This window comes from Puma concolor, chromosome A2, assembly GCF_028749965.1.
Source record: "Puma concolor isolate L17-30 chromosome A2, mPumCon1.1.hap2, whole genome shotgun sequence".
Classification (NCBI taxonomy): Eukaryota; Metazoa; Chordata; class Mammalia; order Carnivora; family Felidae; genus Puma; species Puma concolor.
The window spans coordinates 117,562,840-117,580,201 of NC_141668.1; the positions used below are offsets into that span (position 1 = coordinate 117,562,840).

Consider the following 17,362-nt stretch of genomic DNA (forward strand, 5'->3'; position numbering starts at 1 on the left):
CTTAGAACTCTCAGTCTTTCCTGAAATTTGGGGTGCAGACCCAGAAACTCCCTTCTACAGAGTGTGAGCAGTTTTTCTCCTGCAGTGACTGTAAATAAATGGCCTGTCTTTCATTAGGGTTGGGGGTGAGCCTCCAACATGCTTGCCTCTGGGAGGGGCCCTCTTCTGCATGTACAGCCAGGGGCACCACGTATAAGCCTCCTGTCTGTTGTCAGAGGCTGGCTCTATTCGATATTTCAGCCCAAAGCCAGTGGCAACCCAAAGATCTGCCCTCAGACTGGGGCCAGAGTTGGCTAATGAGAAGGCAGGAGAGATCTTAAAAGTCAGCACGCAGAAAACAATCGTATTGAGGGGAGGTTATGGGGCAGGTGAGATGTGAAATGTGCCACCAGCTAGAGCTGGGGAGCAGGAGTGGGTGATGCCCCTCCAGTCATGAGGGCTGAAAGACCTAGAGAGAGTAGTTATCTGGATGACCTGAGCCCTAATCCTGGCTCTGCTACTAACTGACAAAGTGGTTTTGAAAAAGAAAATTAACCAAATCTCTCTGAGCAGTTTACTCATCTCTACAATGCCTAGACTATCTCTAAGTGCCTCCCTTTCCTCCCTCCCTGAAGATTCCAATCACCTCACTCTGAGAAGCACTGGTGGGTCACTCCCATCCCCACAAGGCTACAGCTGTCTCTGCTGTAGTGATGACAGGGGTCTATTTGGGGACAGTACAGAGAGGTGTCTCTGGTTCTGGGGAAGAGAGTAGAACTGACCACCATCCTCATCCAGATGCTGTCTATCCCAAGTACAGCATTACTGTTTTCTAGGGGCCCTCAGTTCTTCCTCTGAAGCAGGGCAGTGTGGTGAGGGCTTGCAGGGCAGTGTGGTGAGGGCTTCTAGGGAGTGAGGAAGCCCAAGAAGATGGAGTTCCTCGGGGTATCTATCTGGGCCCTCCTCTGACCATAACCAGAAACCAACCTCCTTCTGACAAAGCTGAAGGTAAAAAGTTGAAATGGATTTAACTACTTCCCCCTTTTCCTTCTGGGCAGGCTTGCTGATTGCACACCCTAAACTGTGAGTCAGAGGCAGGAAAGAGGATTTTTTTTTTCTTTTTAATTTTGAAAGAGAGAGAGACACACACACAGAAAAGGAATGGAAAAAAAGAGTGGGAGACAGGATTTAAAAAAAGAGAAACAACAACCCTAAGCTAATATAAGAATAGGAAAGGGGGCAGTAACTCTGCCTTGTTGGTATTCCCCAGGAAGAAAGGGGAGGGTTTGCACTTCTGGCTAGACCTTAGACTTTCACTTCCCTCTTTCCTACCCTCCCCGATCAACCCCAACCATGCCCCCAACCAAAAAAAAAAAAAAACCCAGAACCAAAACCCCAAAAAAGCCCCACAAAAATATCTGTAGAAGGAAGCCTGATTGAAGGTGCTTTCTAGCAGCTCTGAAGCCTAAGTCCTGTGAGGAGGGGCAGGAAGGGGAGAGGGGAAGGAGCTGCTGAGTCGTCTCTTACTTGAGCTGTGGGTGAGGCTGGGGCTTCTGTGGTGGAGCAGCCGGGGGTGGCTGGACCTCTGCCAGGGAGCTGCTGCTGGAGGGTGCATCTCCGTGGGTGGTGGAGGAAGAAGAGGAGGAGGAGGAAGAGGAGGAAGGTGGCAGTGATGGTCCAGGGGGAGGCCGGCGTGGAGGCAGCACCTTGCCTGGGGGTTGCATTCCTTGGGGTTGCCCAGGGCCCCCTAGGTTCAGTACAAGAAAAACTTCATAATTTAACCATATCAAAGGGTTTCCTTATTAGAATCTACATCTTATGGGGTGGGGTTAGTTAATTACCAAAAGGATAAGCTCTATTATGAGAAGCCACCCAGAGGCTCTGAAGGGCTCCAGAGCCAGTCCCTGGCTTCCCCATTCATCCAACCACCACTAGCTCCACCTCAGAGACACAGCCCCTCAGGCACAGAAGTCAGGACAGGGAAGAAACCATGACAGGAGCAGCCCTGGTCAGAGGCAAGCTCTTTTACAGAAATCCTCCCAGACCACAGGGAGCCCAACCCTCCTCTCCAGAGGTTCCTTAGGTATAGGGCAACCCACCCCATGCAGGCCTAGGAAGCCTCGAGTTCCACGCAGCAGACATAGTACAGGGCAGTGGAAAGAGCACAGGGCTGGGCGTCAGAAAAACCAAGACATAGTCTACTAGTGATTCCCTGAGCAAGTCAGCAAACTTCTCTGCACCTTGGTGTTTACAACCATAAAACTATTAAAAAGTAATCCCTAGTCTTAGTTGTCTTTCAGACAGTGTTCAGGTAGTGTTTCAAAGATGTTAATGGACCAGAAAGTTCTTCAAAAAGCATTGTGTGCTTTATGACCATTGATGATCACAGACTTGTGATGGTTTTACCCAGCTGGCCTTTGTCCGGCTCCTGACCTGCACATGTCTGATTGTCACGCCCCACCCCACCAGAGCTTCATTTTAACATTAGCCCATGCACATGACTAGGGTCAATCCTTTGTTTCCATGTGCTTTTTGCCACTTAGTACCATCCTCAGGGGGCTCCACTCCCTCCCAGGTGTATGTGGTGGAAATTTTCCAGAAACCCAAGTCCTATGCTCCCCTGGGGATGTTGTGGGCACCATCTGGCAAAGAGCCCCACCTGCCCCCCAAAGGGTAGGGATACTGTTCTCCCAGCATGAGACAGAAAACCATCTGGTGGCCTGGAGAGAAAAAAAAGGCCATCCTTCCTCTGGGGCTTGTCAGGCAGTAAGTGTGATACCTGAAGCTCAGATTTTGCTAAGGGGGTTCCTGTACTCAAAAGTCAAAAGATGTCCCCATCAGTGCATACTGACTAGTGGAAATGATGAATAATTGGTCGGAGAGATCCAATTTCTCAGTCTCATTCCCAGAGTCCACATTCATGGGCCCGCTGTAAGGAGTGGGCTTCTAGAAACTCAAGAGAAGCTAAGAGTTGTGTTGTAACTTAGTTTCCTAGAAACACCAGAATACCCATACCCTCTAGAGAGGCAGATTTATACATCTACAACACTGTGCACCCATGATCATCAGCCCATCTCCCTACCACATGGCATGGGCTCCACTTTATCAATTACCAGTAAATACCAGGGTTAGTTATACATAAATAAATACATAAAGGAATAAAGAAATGGAGTTTTGCATTGAAAACTTGAAGTTCCAAGTTCAAATCAGATAACCAGTGAAGATGAAGACGAAAGATCAGCATATTCCACGTTAACCAGTTCTGCCTCTTCCAAAGTTTGGCATCGTTTGTATTATAGCTTTTTCTTGTAAAGTACAGCAGGTTGATAGCTCAGCCTCTTGTACCAGGAACCTGAATTCTTTCCCACTTGTACAGAGATGCTTGAATAGCCAGAAACTTTACAACTTAACACTGAAGACAGATATAACTTTTCCTTTATTGCACATTAAGCTGTACAAGAGAGTCACAAAAGAGAGGTACTTAAATCACTCTTCCAGCATTGGCTGAGGTTCTCCCAGCTGGATCGGTACAAAAAAAGGGGACAACATCAGAAAAGAAATGGGTACAAAACACCTGAACAGCAATCCTATACTGTGACACGGATGTCCCCCAGGCCACAGAGTTGTTCCTTAGCATGCTGCCTGAGGGCACATAATAGTCAGGATACGCTGCCTGCTTGCATTTGGCAGTAGGAGCCCTAATCAGTTTCTCCCCCACCTGAGAGACCTTGGCTAAAGCCACCCTGGAGCCTGACTGAATTCAAATGGCAACTTTGTATTTGTGGCTCACAAATGTCACATGAAAAGCACCTAGATGTTCACACTGATAACATGCAGAGAAGCAACACCACTATCAGCTCACTGCTTGGACAAAAAATAATAATAAATAATAAGTAAAAAATAAATAAAAGGTATTCCTCCATTCTGGGAAATGTTGCTTTATTCCTTTCTACCATTTCATCAGATTGGGAGGTATTTAAGGACCTGATTCTTATGCAACCCACCTGGAAGTGCGTAAATGCATATGTGTATATATTTACAACAGATCGACCATCACCACCATCATCTAAGGGAGGGGTCACAGATGAGAACACTCACACTCAGTGCATTTCCCTGTAGCCTCAGAATTTGCCAGCAACCCAAGGAGAAACTGGGGCACGTGCCCCTGGACACATAAATCATACTATCGGCACTATTTATTCCTCCGACCTGGAATCCAGAACAGTAACATGTCAGTATAGAAGTGAGAGGAATGTGAAAGTAGAGCTAGAAGCATTTCTCTAAAATGCAAACTGCTAGCATGATCTCCCACGGACCATCATGCCAGAGGAGACCACTGAGTGCCTGTCCCAACCTGGCTAGGAGATGGCAGGAGGAGGCACTGAAGCCGAGGCCTGCTTTAAATACCTGCCTCATCACTGCCCAGGAACTGTGTGTCAGAGGAAAGAGGGCAAACTGGTAAGGTTTCTTCAAGAGCCATGGCTGTGGAGCCTCTGCCCCAAACACACACAAGCTAAAATTGGAGACAGTTCTTCCCAGGAAAAAGAAAAACCCTCATTCTCTGACTTCTGGAGGGCTCTTGTCAGAGCTGGAAATGAAAGCAGGAGTCCACCTCAGACTTCTGTAGCAGTGTACCCGCTCTGTGAAATGGGACATTTTTTATTTGGTCTCATGATGCCTAGGGAGAGGCCAAGAGCACAGTGGCTGAATTCTTCTCTGACTTTCAGTAGCTTCCTGCATCCTATGTCCAAAATCACTACAGAATCATCTCTGTACATAGGTCAAGCTTTGGGGAATAAAAAGCAGCCTCAGTTTCACAGAAGCGCATAATATGGCCAATTCAGAAACAGCAACAAAGAAGAAACAACTTAGGGGGACTGAGATCAACACACAGAAAATACTCACAAGTTCACTTTGATATTGCACATCAGCGGCCCCATTTTTTTTTTTTTTTGTCTAATCTCATAGCTAATTAGTTAATAATAAAAAAGAAGGTACACTTCGATGTAAAATACAGAACACATTCCTGGAAATAGCTTGTTCTTTATATTTCATGTCATCACTAAAAACACAAGAGCTCTACAGGCACAGCCAGCCTATTCACATAAACTCAAACTGCACCAAATTTTTAGCAAATGGAGAAAAAGGTGGATGCCTTCAGATTCAACGGATGAAGCTATGGAAATTAGACCTTGAAAATCTCTTAAACTTCTATCTATTTACCCTAGTCATGCAGAAAGGAAGCAAAAAGCACAATTCATTGAAGATCCCAAGCACACTCATGGAGGTAAGCAGGGGGTGGGGGGGTGCTTTAATCTGAGTCTGGGGGGGAGAAGGAGAGGAGTTGGGTTTTATTTTTGTGGTCTTTGTTTCTCCCCTGTCCACCCCCCTCAGTTCTATTTCACCCCACATTATGTAATACTTTAAAAAATACTATCAAACCACCCAGAAGATAGAGTCACACTGGACTTGGGAGAGGCACAATTCTTTTGTACACTGTTGACAAACAGCCCTGGAATCACAAGTTATACAGAGAAACATAAGTGAGCATTACAAGCACGAACAGGAACAGGTAAACAACCAGACAGAGGAGCTGACACTGCATAGGAAAACACAGTCCAGTCAGCATTGAAAGAACGCAGAAACGGCACCACTGGGGGGTGGGGGGAGTGTTGCTCCCCTCCCCGCTTTCCTTTCTTTCCTTGTTTGTTTTTGGCTTAAAATTTCTGCTTTGAAAAATGAACTACCAATCACTTTAAGAAGCTTGGACTTGTTTGGGCCCTACTGCAATGCCATTACAGTCGAGAATATACTGTAAACAACCTTGAGGGGCTGGCCGCTGAGGTGGGGTCTTGCTTGAGTCCGGATCCTTAAGTGTTCCACTCTGGAAGACAAAATGCAAAAGAGATAAAAACAAAACTCTGAGCAGATTCCAAAGAGAAACCCTATGGCTCCATGGCATGAGTGTAGTGGGATCTGATGGGATCCATGGGATCTGGCCTAGAGGCTTCTGCTGTTCCAGAAATGCCTCAAGGGAGATCTCAACATCTGGAGTGTTGCTGGGGCACAGGTCTAGGGGGTCTGGGCTTTAGTCCCACACTGGTAGGCAGTGCCCCCCTCCCCCCTTCTCATTTCCCTCCCTTTTAGACGTATTCTGTTCAGAAGCTTTGAATCTTCTAACAGCATCTGGTTTCTTCTCTGGTGGCTGCCTGCTGTCCAGTTTCCCCTCATACTCATGGCCCGGCTTCCTGAAGGAAAGGATCAACACCAAACTCCAGAGGGCGGGTTGCCTTAGGCAATTCCAAGGGTCCTGAGAGCAGGGGCTGGACTAGGTGACTAACCTAGACTTGCTTCACTTCTTCTGTGGAGTTAATTCTGGGGTGGGATCAGCTCTGGGCTGGCTCTGGGGTCAGATCCACTCTTTGGGCTGCACTGGAACCCCCACAGGGAAGGACTTAAAGGGGGGGGCAGTAGTCTGTTTCCCCCCACCCCAGGAACCCTTCTTACCCAGAGGGAAGCAGTAAGATGTTAATGCTAGTAAAAGTGCTCAAGGCCAGGCTGTTTTTCCTTCTCAGATAGCATAATCACATTTTACCCAACAACATGGCTCCACTCCCAAGCTCCCTCTCCTCCCAGCTAGGATTCTGATTATGCCCAGACAGGATCAAATACTCACGTGACTTCAGTTTGTCTTACATTTGAATTAGAGGCAGTGAGGACTTGGAGCTTAAATTCAGTAAAAGGGAAATGGTCTGTAAAACCTAAGGGCTGCCGAGTGTGCTGATGGTGATGTCACAGAGGGAGCTGCAAGGGCAAGGCTGTGAAATGGGCTGAGAATGTCATTAGCATTCTCCCACTTCCTCTTTCAGTGCCCCTCGGCCCTACTCCCACATGAAAACCATCTCTCCTCCTGTTCCTTATTTCCTATGGGCCTCTGATTCTCACCATCAGTCTCTTCTCCTGCCTGTTAAGGCCTGTTTTCAGCTCCACTCAAGGAGAGCCAAAGTGTTACCCTCTCCAGTGTCATGGTCTTTAACAACCTTGCTTAAAACTGTTCTACTCAGAGGATTTGGGGCAGTGGGAGGCAGGGGGCCTTTGAAATGTCCTTAGTGCCACCACATCAGAGGGTGTGTGTTCTATCTACATTCCCCACCCCCTCACAGATCACAGCAATCGCACCAATACTTTCCCTCCCCTTCTTCCAAGCCTTGTCATGGGGTCCATGCTTGTTCTGAGCTCTGGCACCAAAATACCCACACCCAACACACCAGCTAGAGACCACACCATCCAGTCAGCAGCAAGACCCATCAGCTTCTAAGATTCACCACCTTCTTCTAACCAATGCTGGTCAGGCCTGTACCATTTCTTGCTTAGACTACTAGACTCCTAGTACTAGTACTCCTACTACTTTACCACTACCAAAATAGTCTCCTCTCTCTCCAATCTATTCTCTCCATGCCTACCTGCTGTTCTCCTATACTCCTTTCCTAATTGTGTCACTTTACTGCTCTAAATAATTTATAGCTAACGCTGCATATGTGCCAGGTAACATATTGGGAACTTTCATGCAGTATTGCCAAAAACCTCATAAGACCTCTATGAGGTAGATGCTATTATTATCAACATCTCTAATTTTTAAAAATTTTTTTTTTCAACGTTTATTTATTTTTGGGACAGAGAGAGACAGAGCATGAACGGGGGAGGGGCAGAGAGAGAGGGAGACACAGAATCGGAAACAGGCTCCGGGCTCTGAGCCATCAGCCCAGAGCCTGACGCGGGGCTCGAACTCGTGGACGGCAAGATCGTGACCTGGCTGAAGTCGGACGCTTAACCGACTGCGCCACCCAGGCGCCCCACATCTCTAATTTTTAGATGAGGAAATTGAGGCCTAGCTAAGTCATGTAATTTTCACAGAGTCACACAGTAGAGGCTGATGCAGCTGGGCTGTGAGGCCAGGCAGTCTGATGCTCATATTTTCTTCCCATTACCAGCAAGATGACAACCACATCCTTCAGGCTGACATCCAAAACTTGCTTCAGCATGGTTAGAATTGACCTTCCTAGTCTTCTCTTTGCCTCATGCCCTAAACACACCTGTTCCCTCTAGGCCTGACCCCTCACTGTTTATTCTCTAGGGTAGGCCACTCCATTGTTTGTGCTGATTACTTTCCAGGAATGCCTTTTCTCCTGTTCTACCAATCCCATCCAACACATCCTAGAGGTTTAAGTCACTTTCTACCTCACCCATGAAACCTTTCGACTGTGATGTCTTCTCTGAAATCCTGAAACAGCACTTTGGAGACTCATACTACTGAAGAGAGCCTTTGTTTTTATCCTGAAGACTGGGGATGATGCCCCCAAGAAGACAGATGCTTCAGAGAACTATGTGTCTTCATCTTCTCTTGAATTTCCAACAAATACAATGCCCATTGTTTTCAAAGAAAAAGTGGGATATAAGGCCTGGTACAGGAACTATTTATTTAAAAAATTCAAACAGTTGGAATCAGGAATATTTTGGAAAATTCAAGACTATCAAAATTTTACCAACAGCGTCAAGCACAGGGCTGAGTATAATAAGATATCCTTAATAAATGCTTGTTAAATAAATGAACATGCAAACACAGTAACAGTGAAAATCCAAAAAGGACTAGAGTATAAGTATTTAGAAGACAAATGTTAAATCATAGAAGTTAAATTGTATTGAATTTGGTATCAAATCCAGTGAGCAGCTCTGGAAATGCTCAAGTTAGGGAATTAAAATTGAGGCCAGCAGAGGTATCTGCCTGTATATCAGGTACAGAAGATAAAATTAAAACAAGCCTCAAAGAATCAGAAATTGTTTCCATCAAGACCACCTAACCCAGCTGAAGTCAGGGAAACCTTAGGCCCAAGGGTTCTTTCTCACTGTGATCTCTTCTCTCACAACCTGGCTGCCAACTGGAGAAGTCTGGGGCCAGGATACAGTGTCTGGTAATGGGTACACCAGGATAGCAGGATAGCCTTTCTACCTGGGCTTCTCACATGCTCTGACTAGGTTGGGCATCAGCCCCACATCCCAACACACACACACACACACACACACACACACACACACTGCTGCCTAGGTCTCCAGCAGCAAGTCTTTAAGACTGGGCAGCAGAGTGATTGAGGAATTTAGGTTTTTGGGTTGGGAAGACCTTGGGTTCAATCCAAATCTGCCACTAACTAGCTTTGTGACCTTGGGCAAGTTATTTCACTCCTCTGCACCCATCTTTCTTCAAAAGAAGTGAGTCTATCTATCTATCTATCTATCTATCTATCTATCTATCTATAAGCATTTGACCCTGGTAGGTGCTAAGTAAATGCAACAGATGATGGTCATGGTGATGCTGATAAGGAATTTCTTCTGAAACTCTGTCTTACTCCCATGATGGAATATCCCCTGCAGTGCTCTATTCCTAGGCTTTGGAGAACTTTATTTAACTGTGATAACAAAGCCTCCTCTGGGCTCCCTGACAAGCCATCAGTGTTATGCCCTCTAATTGACTGAAAAGGATACTCAGATGAAAAACACCAAATTCATACAGTTTGTGGAACCACTAGACTGTCTCTTGCCAGTTCCCTTTCCCCAAGGCCTCACCTCATACCACTGACTGCTGCCAATCACCTCAGACATTGGTCAAGAATAGCTTAAGATGTTCTCCTCTCAGAGAATTGTTATTTTCAGATAGGGCTATGGAAGACGATATAACAAGAGAGCAGAGCCAGGGCCAATGGGCAAAAGCTCTGGAAAAGTAGACTTTCAGTTACAGGAAGAACTTTATATAGCGAAAACAGTAGAAGAGGCTATCCTGGGAGGTGGGTGTGTTCAGCAGAGGCTAGAGAATTACCTGACAAAGATATTGTAGAGATATTCTTTCACTAAACATGAGATAGATTAGGTGAACACCATGGTTCCTTGTATCCTGACAGTTTATGATTCTGGTGGCAGGGTGTGTTGGGGGGGGAGGGACTTTAAAATCCCATAGATTAAACTCTAATGGTAGAACACCAGACACTGACTGGATGACTTGACACGGGTAATCATACCAATGAAGGCTGGCCCTGGCTCTCCTCAGCCTAAGAAATATAAAAATAAGACACCCAAGGATAAACTGAGCCCAAAAGTTTCACTTCTAAAAGCTTCAGAGAAAGAGCTCCCAGAGGCGGTCCTTTGAGCTGGAGCCTGGGAATATGCTTTGGCCACCCTTGTCTGGCGCCTAGGGAGCTTCTCCCTTCCCTGGCTCCACTGAGGTTGTGGACTGAAGACTTCCCAGGGACTATGTGGGGCAGGACAAGAGTCCCCTAGGACTGTCCCTTACCAGGCTGAGACCCTCTGGCTCCGCCCACAAGCCTTCCATCTGTTGGGGCTGAGGGGTATTCCCGTGGGGTTTGGCTACCATGGGATCTGTCTCCAGTCACCAAGAACTGCCTGGGATGCTTAATTCCACAGAAGTCTGGCCACTCTGGCGTCACTGCCAAAGTCTGGCCTATAGCCAGCCCACAGCAGGAGCTCATGGCCAGACTGAGCTACAGTTTCCCTCAGGAAGTTGAGTTGACTCAAACAGGTAAGAACGTGTAGTCCAGTGCTTGTGCCCAGCTGCACTCAAAAAAGAAGGGGGAATAAATGGCCTTACAGCCCCTTAAGGGGAAAAAACAAACAAACAAACAAAACAAACAAACAACCCTGGGCTTATAGAATGACAAAAAGCTCAGAGGTTGTCCATTTACAATGCCGTTGCCAAAAAATTTTACGCTAGAGAGGCTTCAGAAAGGGAAGTCACAGGTTCACTGCTCTTTGGGCTGATAAGCCCCACAAGAGAGCACTGCAACCAATTCTGGTGCTTCTTTAAGGGTGACACCAGTGGAATTAAAATGGGTACATGGAGCACACAGGATGGTGAAAAGTGTGGAAATGACATCTTTCCTCATGCGACTTTGAGAAAGTTACTTAATCTCTGAGTCTCAGTTTTTTAAATAGGCAGATTAGAAGGACTAAGTGAGGTAACCGTGGAAACACCTAGGACTGAGTAGAAAATCAAAGTTAGTCAAATGTAAATCTGATCAAGGTCAAGGGCTAGCTTGGGTTGCAATGATCTTCCAGGCCTTAGAGGTGTTTAAACAGGGCCAGGACAAACTCTGATCAGAGATACTGTAGAGGACGTCATCAAGTTGAAGCCAGAGGTCTTCTACAGGCTTTTCTGTCTCTGGGATTCCATTAATTCTTTCATGCATTTTTCATTTCTCTAGGTGTCTGAGATAGGAGACAAGCCCTTCTTAGCTGCAGAGTCTTGAGCCCAGCAAGATGCCAGGGCTACTGGGCCTGAGCAGAGGCACAGGCTTTGAGGGCCTTGGCAAGTAGAGGGCTGCTGCTCTCCATCAAAGCTGGTTGGGCTGGTATCCCACTCTGATGAACCCATTGGGCTTTAGTAATCTGAGAAATCAGGGAGACAGGAGAGAGGCAGGTATAGCTCAGAGGCTCCTCTAGGTTGGCTAAGTTTAGCACTTGGTTGTCAGGAAAGCAAGGGTTTCCCTTACACAAGGTCACAAAGGCCCAGCTCTCTCCATTCTTACCTTCCCCTGTGCTCTGGTGGGGACATGAAAAAGGCATAGTGCCTATTATTGTAGACCACTACCTGAACTGTGGATCAGAAGATCCAGCACTCCTGTGTGACTGTGTGACTCTGGAGAAGTCACTTGCATTCTCTTTGCTGATGTATGAAACAGAGATAGAAATACCAGCCCAAACCATTTCACATAGGGTGGTGAGGCTCAAAATAGTGACTGTGCTTTGTAAACTGTACAGTGCTAGGCAAGGCATTGATATATGTGACCATCATTACTATTATTTAAATAATAATAAATATCAATCCAAAGGAATGCAGCTTTAATGAAGCTCTAGAATTTCATGTGTCAATGGAGAAAGTATTGTTGGGTGGCTTCCTTTCACCTGGTGCACAGTGGCTCAGTATGTAGGGGATTCTGGGTTAGGCTATACCATGCCCTCTGTATTATCACTAACTTGTTCCAGTGAGGCCCCTGAAGATGCAGAAAAGTCATTTCAGAAACAGTAAATATTAGCTGTTGAGGTAAATGGACAGGCAATCACAGTCTAGGAGAGAAAGCAAGCCCATGGATGAGGGTTTGTGGGGTTTTGTCAAAGGCACCTTTAACTTGCTACCCTGTGGCTTTCAGCAGACAAGCTGGGAGACAGGAGCTCCTATCTGAGGTCCCAGCAGGACGGAAAGCTGAGGAAGGAAAGACACTGAGTGACTCAACTTTTCAGAGTTGTTGGCCCGAGTCCAGCTGCCCCCACCAAGGAGGAAGGCCTGTGCTTGCTCAGCATATCTGAGACAGGAAATTGGGAAAGGGTCTCAGGGTCTGGCCCCAGGAAAGAGGCCAGGCCAAGCTCCTTGCCGGACACGCCACAGAGCTATTCTGATCAGCTCCCCCAGGCTCTGCTCCCCCGGTCTAAGACCCCAGGGGGAATGAGGCAGCGGGAAGGAATGTGGTTGGGAGGTTGTAGGTTCAGTTAGAGCAAAGGGGACAGCATGTTTTCAGGCACCTTGGGATCTTTCTGAGATCACCCCAGCAGTCACCAGTGCCCACCTTCCTTCCTCGGAAAGGTTATAAAAGGTTCCCAAGGATGAGCTCTTCTTCCTCCTCCTTTCACGAGGGAAATTGCTACTCTGAGGGCAGAGCTCATCTCCTGGATTGGGGCCCTCCCATGATCAGTGATTTCCTAAGGACATAAGAAGTGTCCCACGGGGGCAATCCATGAGACCTATGGAGGCACTGAGGGCCAGGTCACCCGAGGTCAGAATGTCAGCTTCAAGTGATTAAAGATGTCCCTTAAAAGTTAAGACAGCCTGAAAATAGTCAGTTTCCCTTAATAGTCTGCTAAAGGATCTGGTCACTAGTGACTTTATCTGAACCTGCTTCAAATCTCACATTTTCAGCTTATACTCACTGGGGAACTAATTCCCTAAAGCCAGTCCTGCTGTGGGAAGCAGGAAGACCTTTCATTTGTCCTAAATTTACTTCTTCTAAGCTATGTGAGTCCCTCTTAGTCTCATGTTTGGGATCTGAGTTGCGTCCCTTCACTAACTGCATGGCACTTTAGACCCCACTGAAACCCCTTCTCAGTCTTTGTGTCCTTGTACTCAAGAGACTTCATCTTTTTGAGCCTCTGTGGCTAGAAAGACCTGGCTGGAAATGTTTTCAGTATCTCTTTAGTCCAGAGAACCAGTAAAAAGGACTGGTAGAATGTCCCACCAGAGGCCACAGGCTGCAGGTCTGTGGGCCTCAGTCTTTCAGTTCTGAAGTCTCATCACTGCCCTTTCCAGGTCTGTGGCTAGTACACAGCATCTCAGATCTGGAAAGGGATTTTAAGCTACCTGCTCCAACAGCCCTAGCCCCCAGCCCACACTTTCACCATAGCCCTGACATGTACTCATCTTGCCCCTGCAGGAACATCAGCAGTGACGTGGCAGCCACACACACCAGTTCCCAGGGCAGCCATTTCCTCTCCTAGTGTTAGTTTACTCCTGTCTTCCAGCAGGTTTGCCTTTGAGCACCAGGCACCGGAGACCTGAAGGTACTCAGTCATGGGCTCCTTGAGAGTATTGCTATTCAACTGGATCTCCTTTAACATTAAGTCGTTGATTTGCCAAATGCCCCAACCCCCAGATTCTTTCCTCTGAGCACATTCTTAGAGTTAGAGGTTGTCCTTGTTTATACTGTGTCCTTGTTTATACTGTGACTGGAAACCACATTGCAGTTGTGGTCTGATCAGCTCAAGGTAGGGGAAGAGGCTCATTTTCCTTCCGGACACCATATGTGTACTAAATACTTCCAAAGGCTGAGTCTTAGAATCACTTCTCCTGGGTATAACCTGCAAGCCAAAGAGAAAGCCCATTGGTGTTTGAAATCCCTGCATTAGCAATTCAGCCCTTTGACTCCGGAAGACTTTACAGGAAACTTTAAAAAGTGGAAGCAGTGTGGTGGGGTATGAACAAAGATTTGCCACCTGAAGGAGAGCACCAGGATCCCACCTCTGCTGGCGTGACCTGAAGCTTTGTCTACCCGAAGTTCTCTCCTTGGTTCCCAGGAGTCTCAGGAGCAGCATACACCTCTCCAGAGCCCCAGGCTCAGCTCAGATCCCAGAAGACAGACCCCAAGGGTTGGTGAATGTGTGGAGGGGATGCGAGGGCATGGCCTATAGGAAGGTTTCAAAAGTATATAGCCTGGAGGCTTTGGCCATCACTGGCCACCAGGTGTCACTGCCACCTTGAGAACAGTCTCCCAAAAGCACTTCAGAGTCACTGCCCTGGCCAACTCTTAGGGCAGCTCCAAAGCTGGCAGTCCAGCCAGTCTGAGGCCAGGTTGTCATTAGCCAGATAAGGCTTTGCCACTCGCCTCCCTGCCCTCAGCAACATAGCCAGTGCCTTTTACAACCCTGCCCCTATCCCTTCGAACTGGGCACAGCAGCTAGCTTGAGTCCGCTCAAATGACTTTGCTCTTTGTTTTCTATAGTTAGTCTGTCTCAGGCTAGGAGGCTGGCTGACAACAAGGTAAGGTGTGCCCTCTACTCACCTCCCCCTCAGCCTCCTTTAGGTGCTCTTCTAGATTCAAAGAAATGAGAGCTGTAACAGTAGAGCTGCAGACAAGGATAGAGAGGGAGAAAGAGAAAGGTAGATAAATTGTCCTGGTCTTGACCTAGAATACTGGGCAAGAAGCAGCTCTTAGGGCTTGTGACTCAGGCCAGAAGTTCTTTCAGCCTGAGCTGCCAGAGCCATGGAAGAAAGAGGCCAGCAAGAGGGGTCTGATTGTGAGGAATGGAATGTGACTTAGTGACAGCACCTAAGGTCTCAGTATACTGTACAGAGTTCTGGCTGGGACCCAGGTAATGTCCCTTGGCTTATAGCCCTTCCATTTTCACACTACCAAAATCACTCACAGGATCCTGACACCAACTCTAATATGCTTTAAGGGCTGTTAAAGACACTTATTCCATCTGGGAACTCATTCAACAAATATGTACTGCAATACCATATCAAGGGGAGGAGAAGGAGGAGTGGTTTGCCTGGGTAGGAGGAGTATTTTAGTCACTGTCATTTGCATAGAATTGCTATCACATAATGATAATAAAAAGCAGACAGACTTAGTTTTGTTATTGTTAACTTTTCTACTGAGGACTGTCTGTATCTGGCCACATCACTCTCGCCCACTCCTCAGTATACTCATGATGTATTCAGTGGCTACAAATTACCAGCTACTCTGCAGGCCCTAAAGACACAGCAGTGAACAGACCCCTACTCTCCAGATCCTTACATGCTACTGGAAGAGTCAAAGGCATAAACAGATGAGAATGATTTTAGCTGATAGCAAGGGCTACGCAGCAAATTCAAGAAGCGGGGGTGGTAGCCGGTGGTACCTTCGGATTGGATGGTTGAGGCAATTTCAGTTGTACTGTCATGAAGGAGCCAGCCATGCAAAAAAAGGGGAAGAGCATTTCAGAGAGAGGACACAGCTGATGCGATGGCCCCTACCAGTGTGGCTGGGGCACAGTGAAGAAGAGCTAGGATGGTATGAGGGCAAAGAGGCAGGCAGGGGTCTACGTGAGTTGCTTGGGAAAAATTGGAAGGAAGACAAATTTAAGGGGAAAAAAAAGAGTTCTGTTTTGGCCTTGTTATATTTATGATGCCTTCAGACATGCAAATAAAGATGTCAAGCAAGAGTTAAAAATGTGAATCTGGAGTTCAAGGAGCGGTCAGAGCAGGAGATAGATATGGGATGGCTGAGATCGCCAAGGAATGTACACAGACCACATTCTAGGGCACCGACATTTGGTGGTTTAACACAAGTGGAGAAGCCAGCAAAGGAGGTGAGAAGGAGAAATCAATGAGGTAGAATGAAGACCAGGCAAGAACAGGGTCACTGAGGCCTGGAAAGGAAAGTGTTTCAAGAAGGAGGGAGTGTGGGCAACTGCATCAAGGCTACTGAAAAGTCATGCAAGATAAGAAGATGGGAATATCAGAACTCAGTGACTTGGAGTCACTGTGACAAGAGCAATTTCAGTGGGATGGTGGGGTTGGTTATTATTTCATTTTTCTAAATGGCAGATGTTTGTGGGTAGATGTGAAAATCTTCTAGAAAGAAGAAATTGATGATGGAGAAAATAGGGATAACTTGAAAGCCAAAAGGAGGTGGCATCCAGATCACCAGTGAAGGGTGGGCCTTAGAAGCAGATCATGTGGCTAAAGATGCAGATTAACTGGCAGATGTAATAGTGGGAATATGGAAGCAATCTGGTCTGACACTCCATGGGCCTGGAGCCAGGATGACTGAAATGTCTCCTCAATCATAACCAGTGGAAATATGCTATCATCAGGGAGAAATAGGAGGTGGAAATATGACCAGTTCAGTCATGGCTTCCAGCCCAAGTAGCAGCATTTTGCCAAGTGTGACAGACTGGTATTTCTGTCTTTAGGGGGGCTGGGGTCAAGGCACAAGGTTCAGGAGGAAACTAACAGAGAATATAAGAAGGTACCATCTGACCAATAGTGATGACCTCTGTGAATTCAGTCATGATATGAATTTAGAATATGAACATCTTTTGGACAGGAACTATATCTCATTCATCACTGTAGCCCTAAGTCTAATGACTAATTTTAAGCACATATGTTTGGCTAGGCCTGTGCTAGTCAGTGGAAACACAGATGAAAAAGGCATGTCCCTTGCCCACAGGGTCTAAAATATTCAAGAAACATTGGCTAAGCTAATTTAATCATATGTGGAGTAAAGAATTTGGCCTTGCCCAAAGAGAAATCTGGCCTTTGTCCCCCAACTCCTGGGAGGTAAGAAATCTGGCCTTTGTCCCCCTACTTTTGGAAGGAAAATTCTTGGGATTTCCTGAGCAATAGGAGTGTCCCTGTTATTTGTGGTGAGAGCCCCTCAGATCACATTTGATAATATATGCTGATGAGGTGACTCACAGTAGCCCGTGGGGCCACATGGTATTAATTTGACTTTGAGGTATGGTGATACTGGAGACCAAGTTCAAACAGGTGATCAATCAGTCGAGCATAACTGTTACATGAAAACCAATAAAAACTATGAACACCAACTCTCAGATGAGCTTCCCTGATTAGCACCATGTGTACTGTCACATAAGGATGCTGAGAGGTTAATGGGTCCTTAGGACAATGAAAGCTTCATGTTTGGAATCTCCCAGACTCTGCCCTGTGCATTCTTCCTTTGGTTCATTTTTGACCTGTATCCTTTCCTATAATACACCTGTGAGTATAACAGCTTTCAGTAAGTTATGTGAGTCCTTCCAGAGAACTCTTGGGAACTCTGAACTT

At 46.6% G+C, this 17,362-nt stretch overlaps 1 protein-coding gene across 1 annotated transcript in view; it reads right to left on the minus strand.

Moving 5' to 3' along the window:
- The window catches only part of SYN2 (synapsin II), a 202,732-nt gene that overhangs the window by 1,924 nt on the left and 183,446 nt on the right, over positions 1 to 17,362 (minus strand). Inside the window, exons 11-12 of the mRNA XM_086697399.1 lie at positions 5,803 to 5,863; positions 1,507 to 1,726 (exon numbers count right to left, since the gene is read on the minus strand). Of these exons, the coding sequence (XP_086553525.1) occupies positions 1,507 to 1,726; positions 5,803 to 5,863 (281 nt within the window). The remainder of the gene's footprint in view (positions 1 to 1,506; positions 1,727 to 5,802; positions 5,864 to 17,362) is intronic.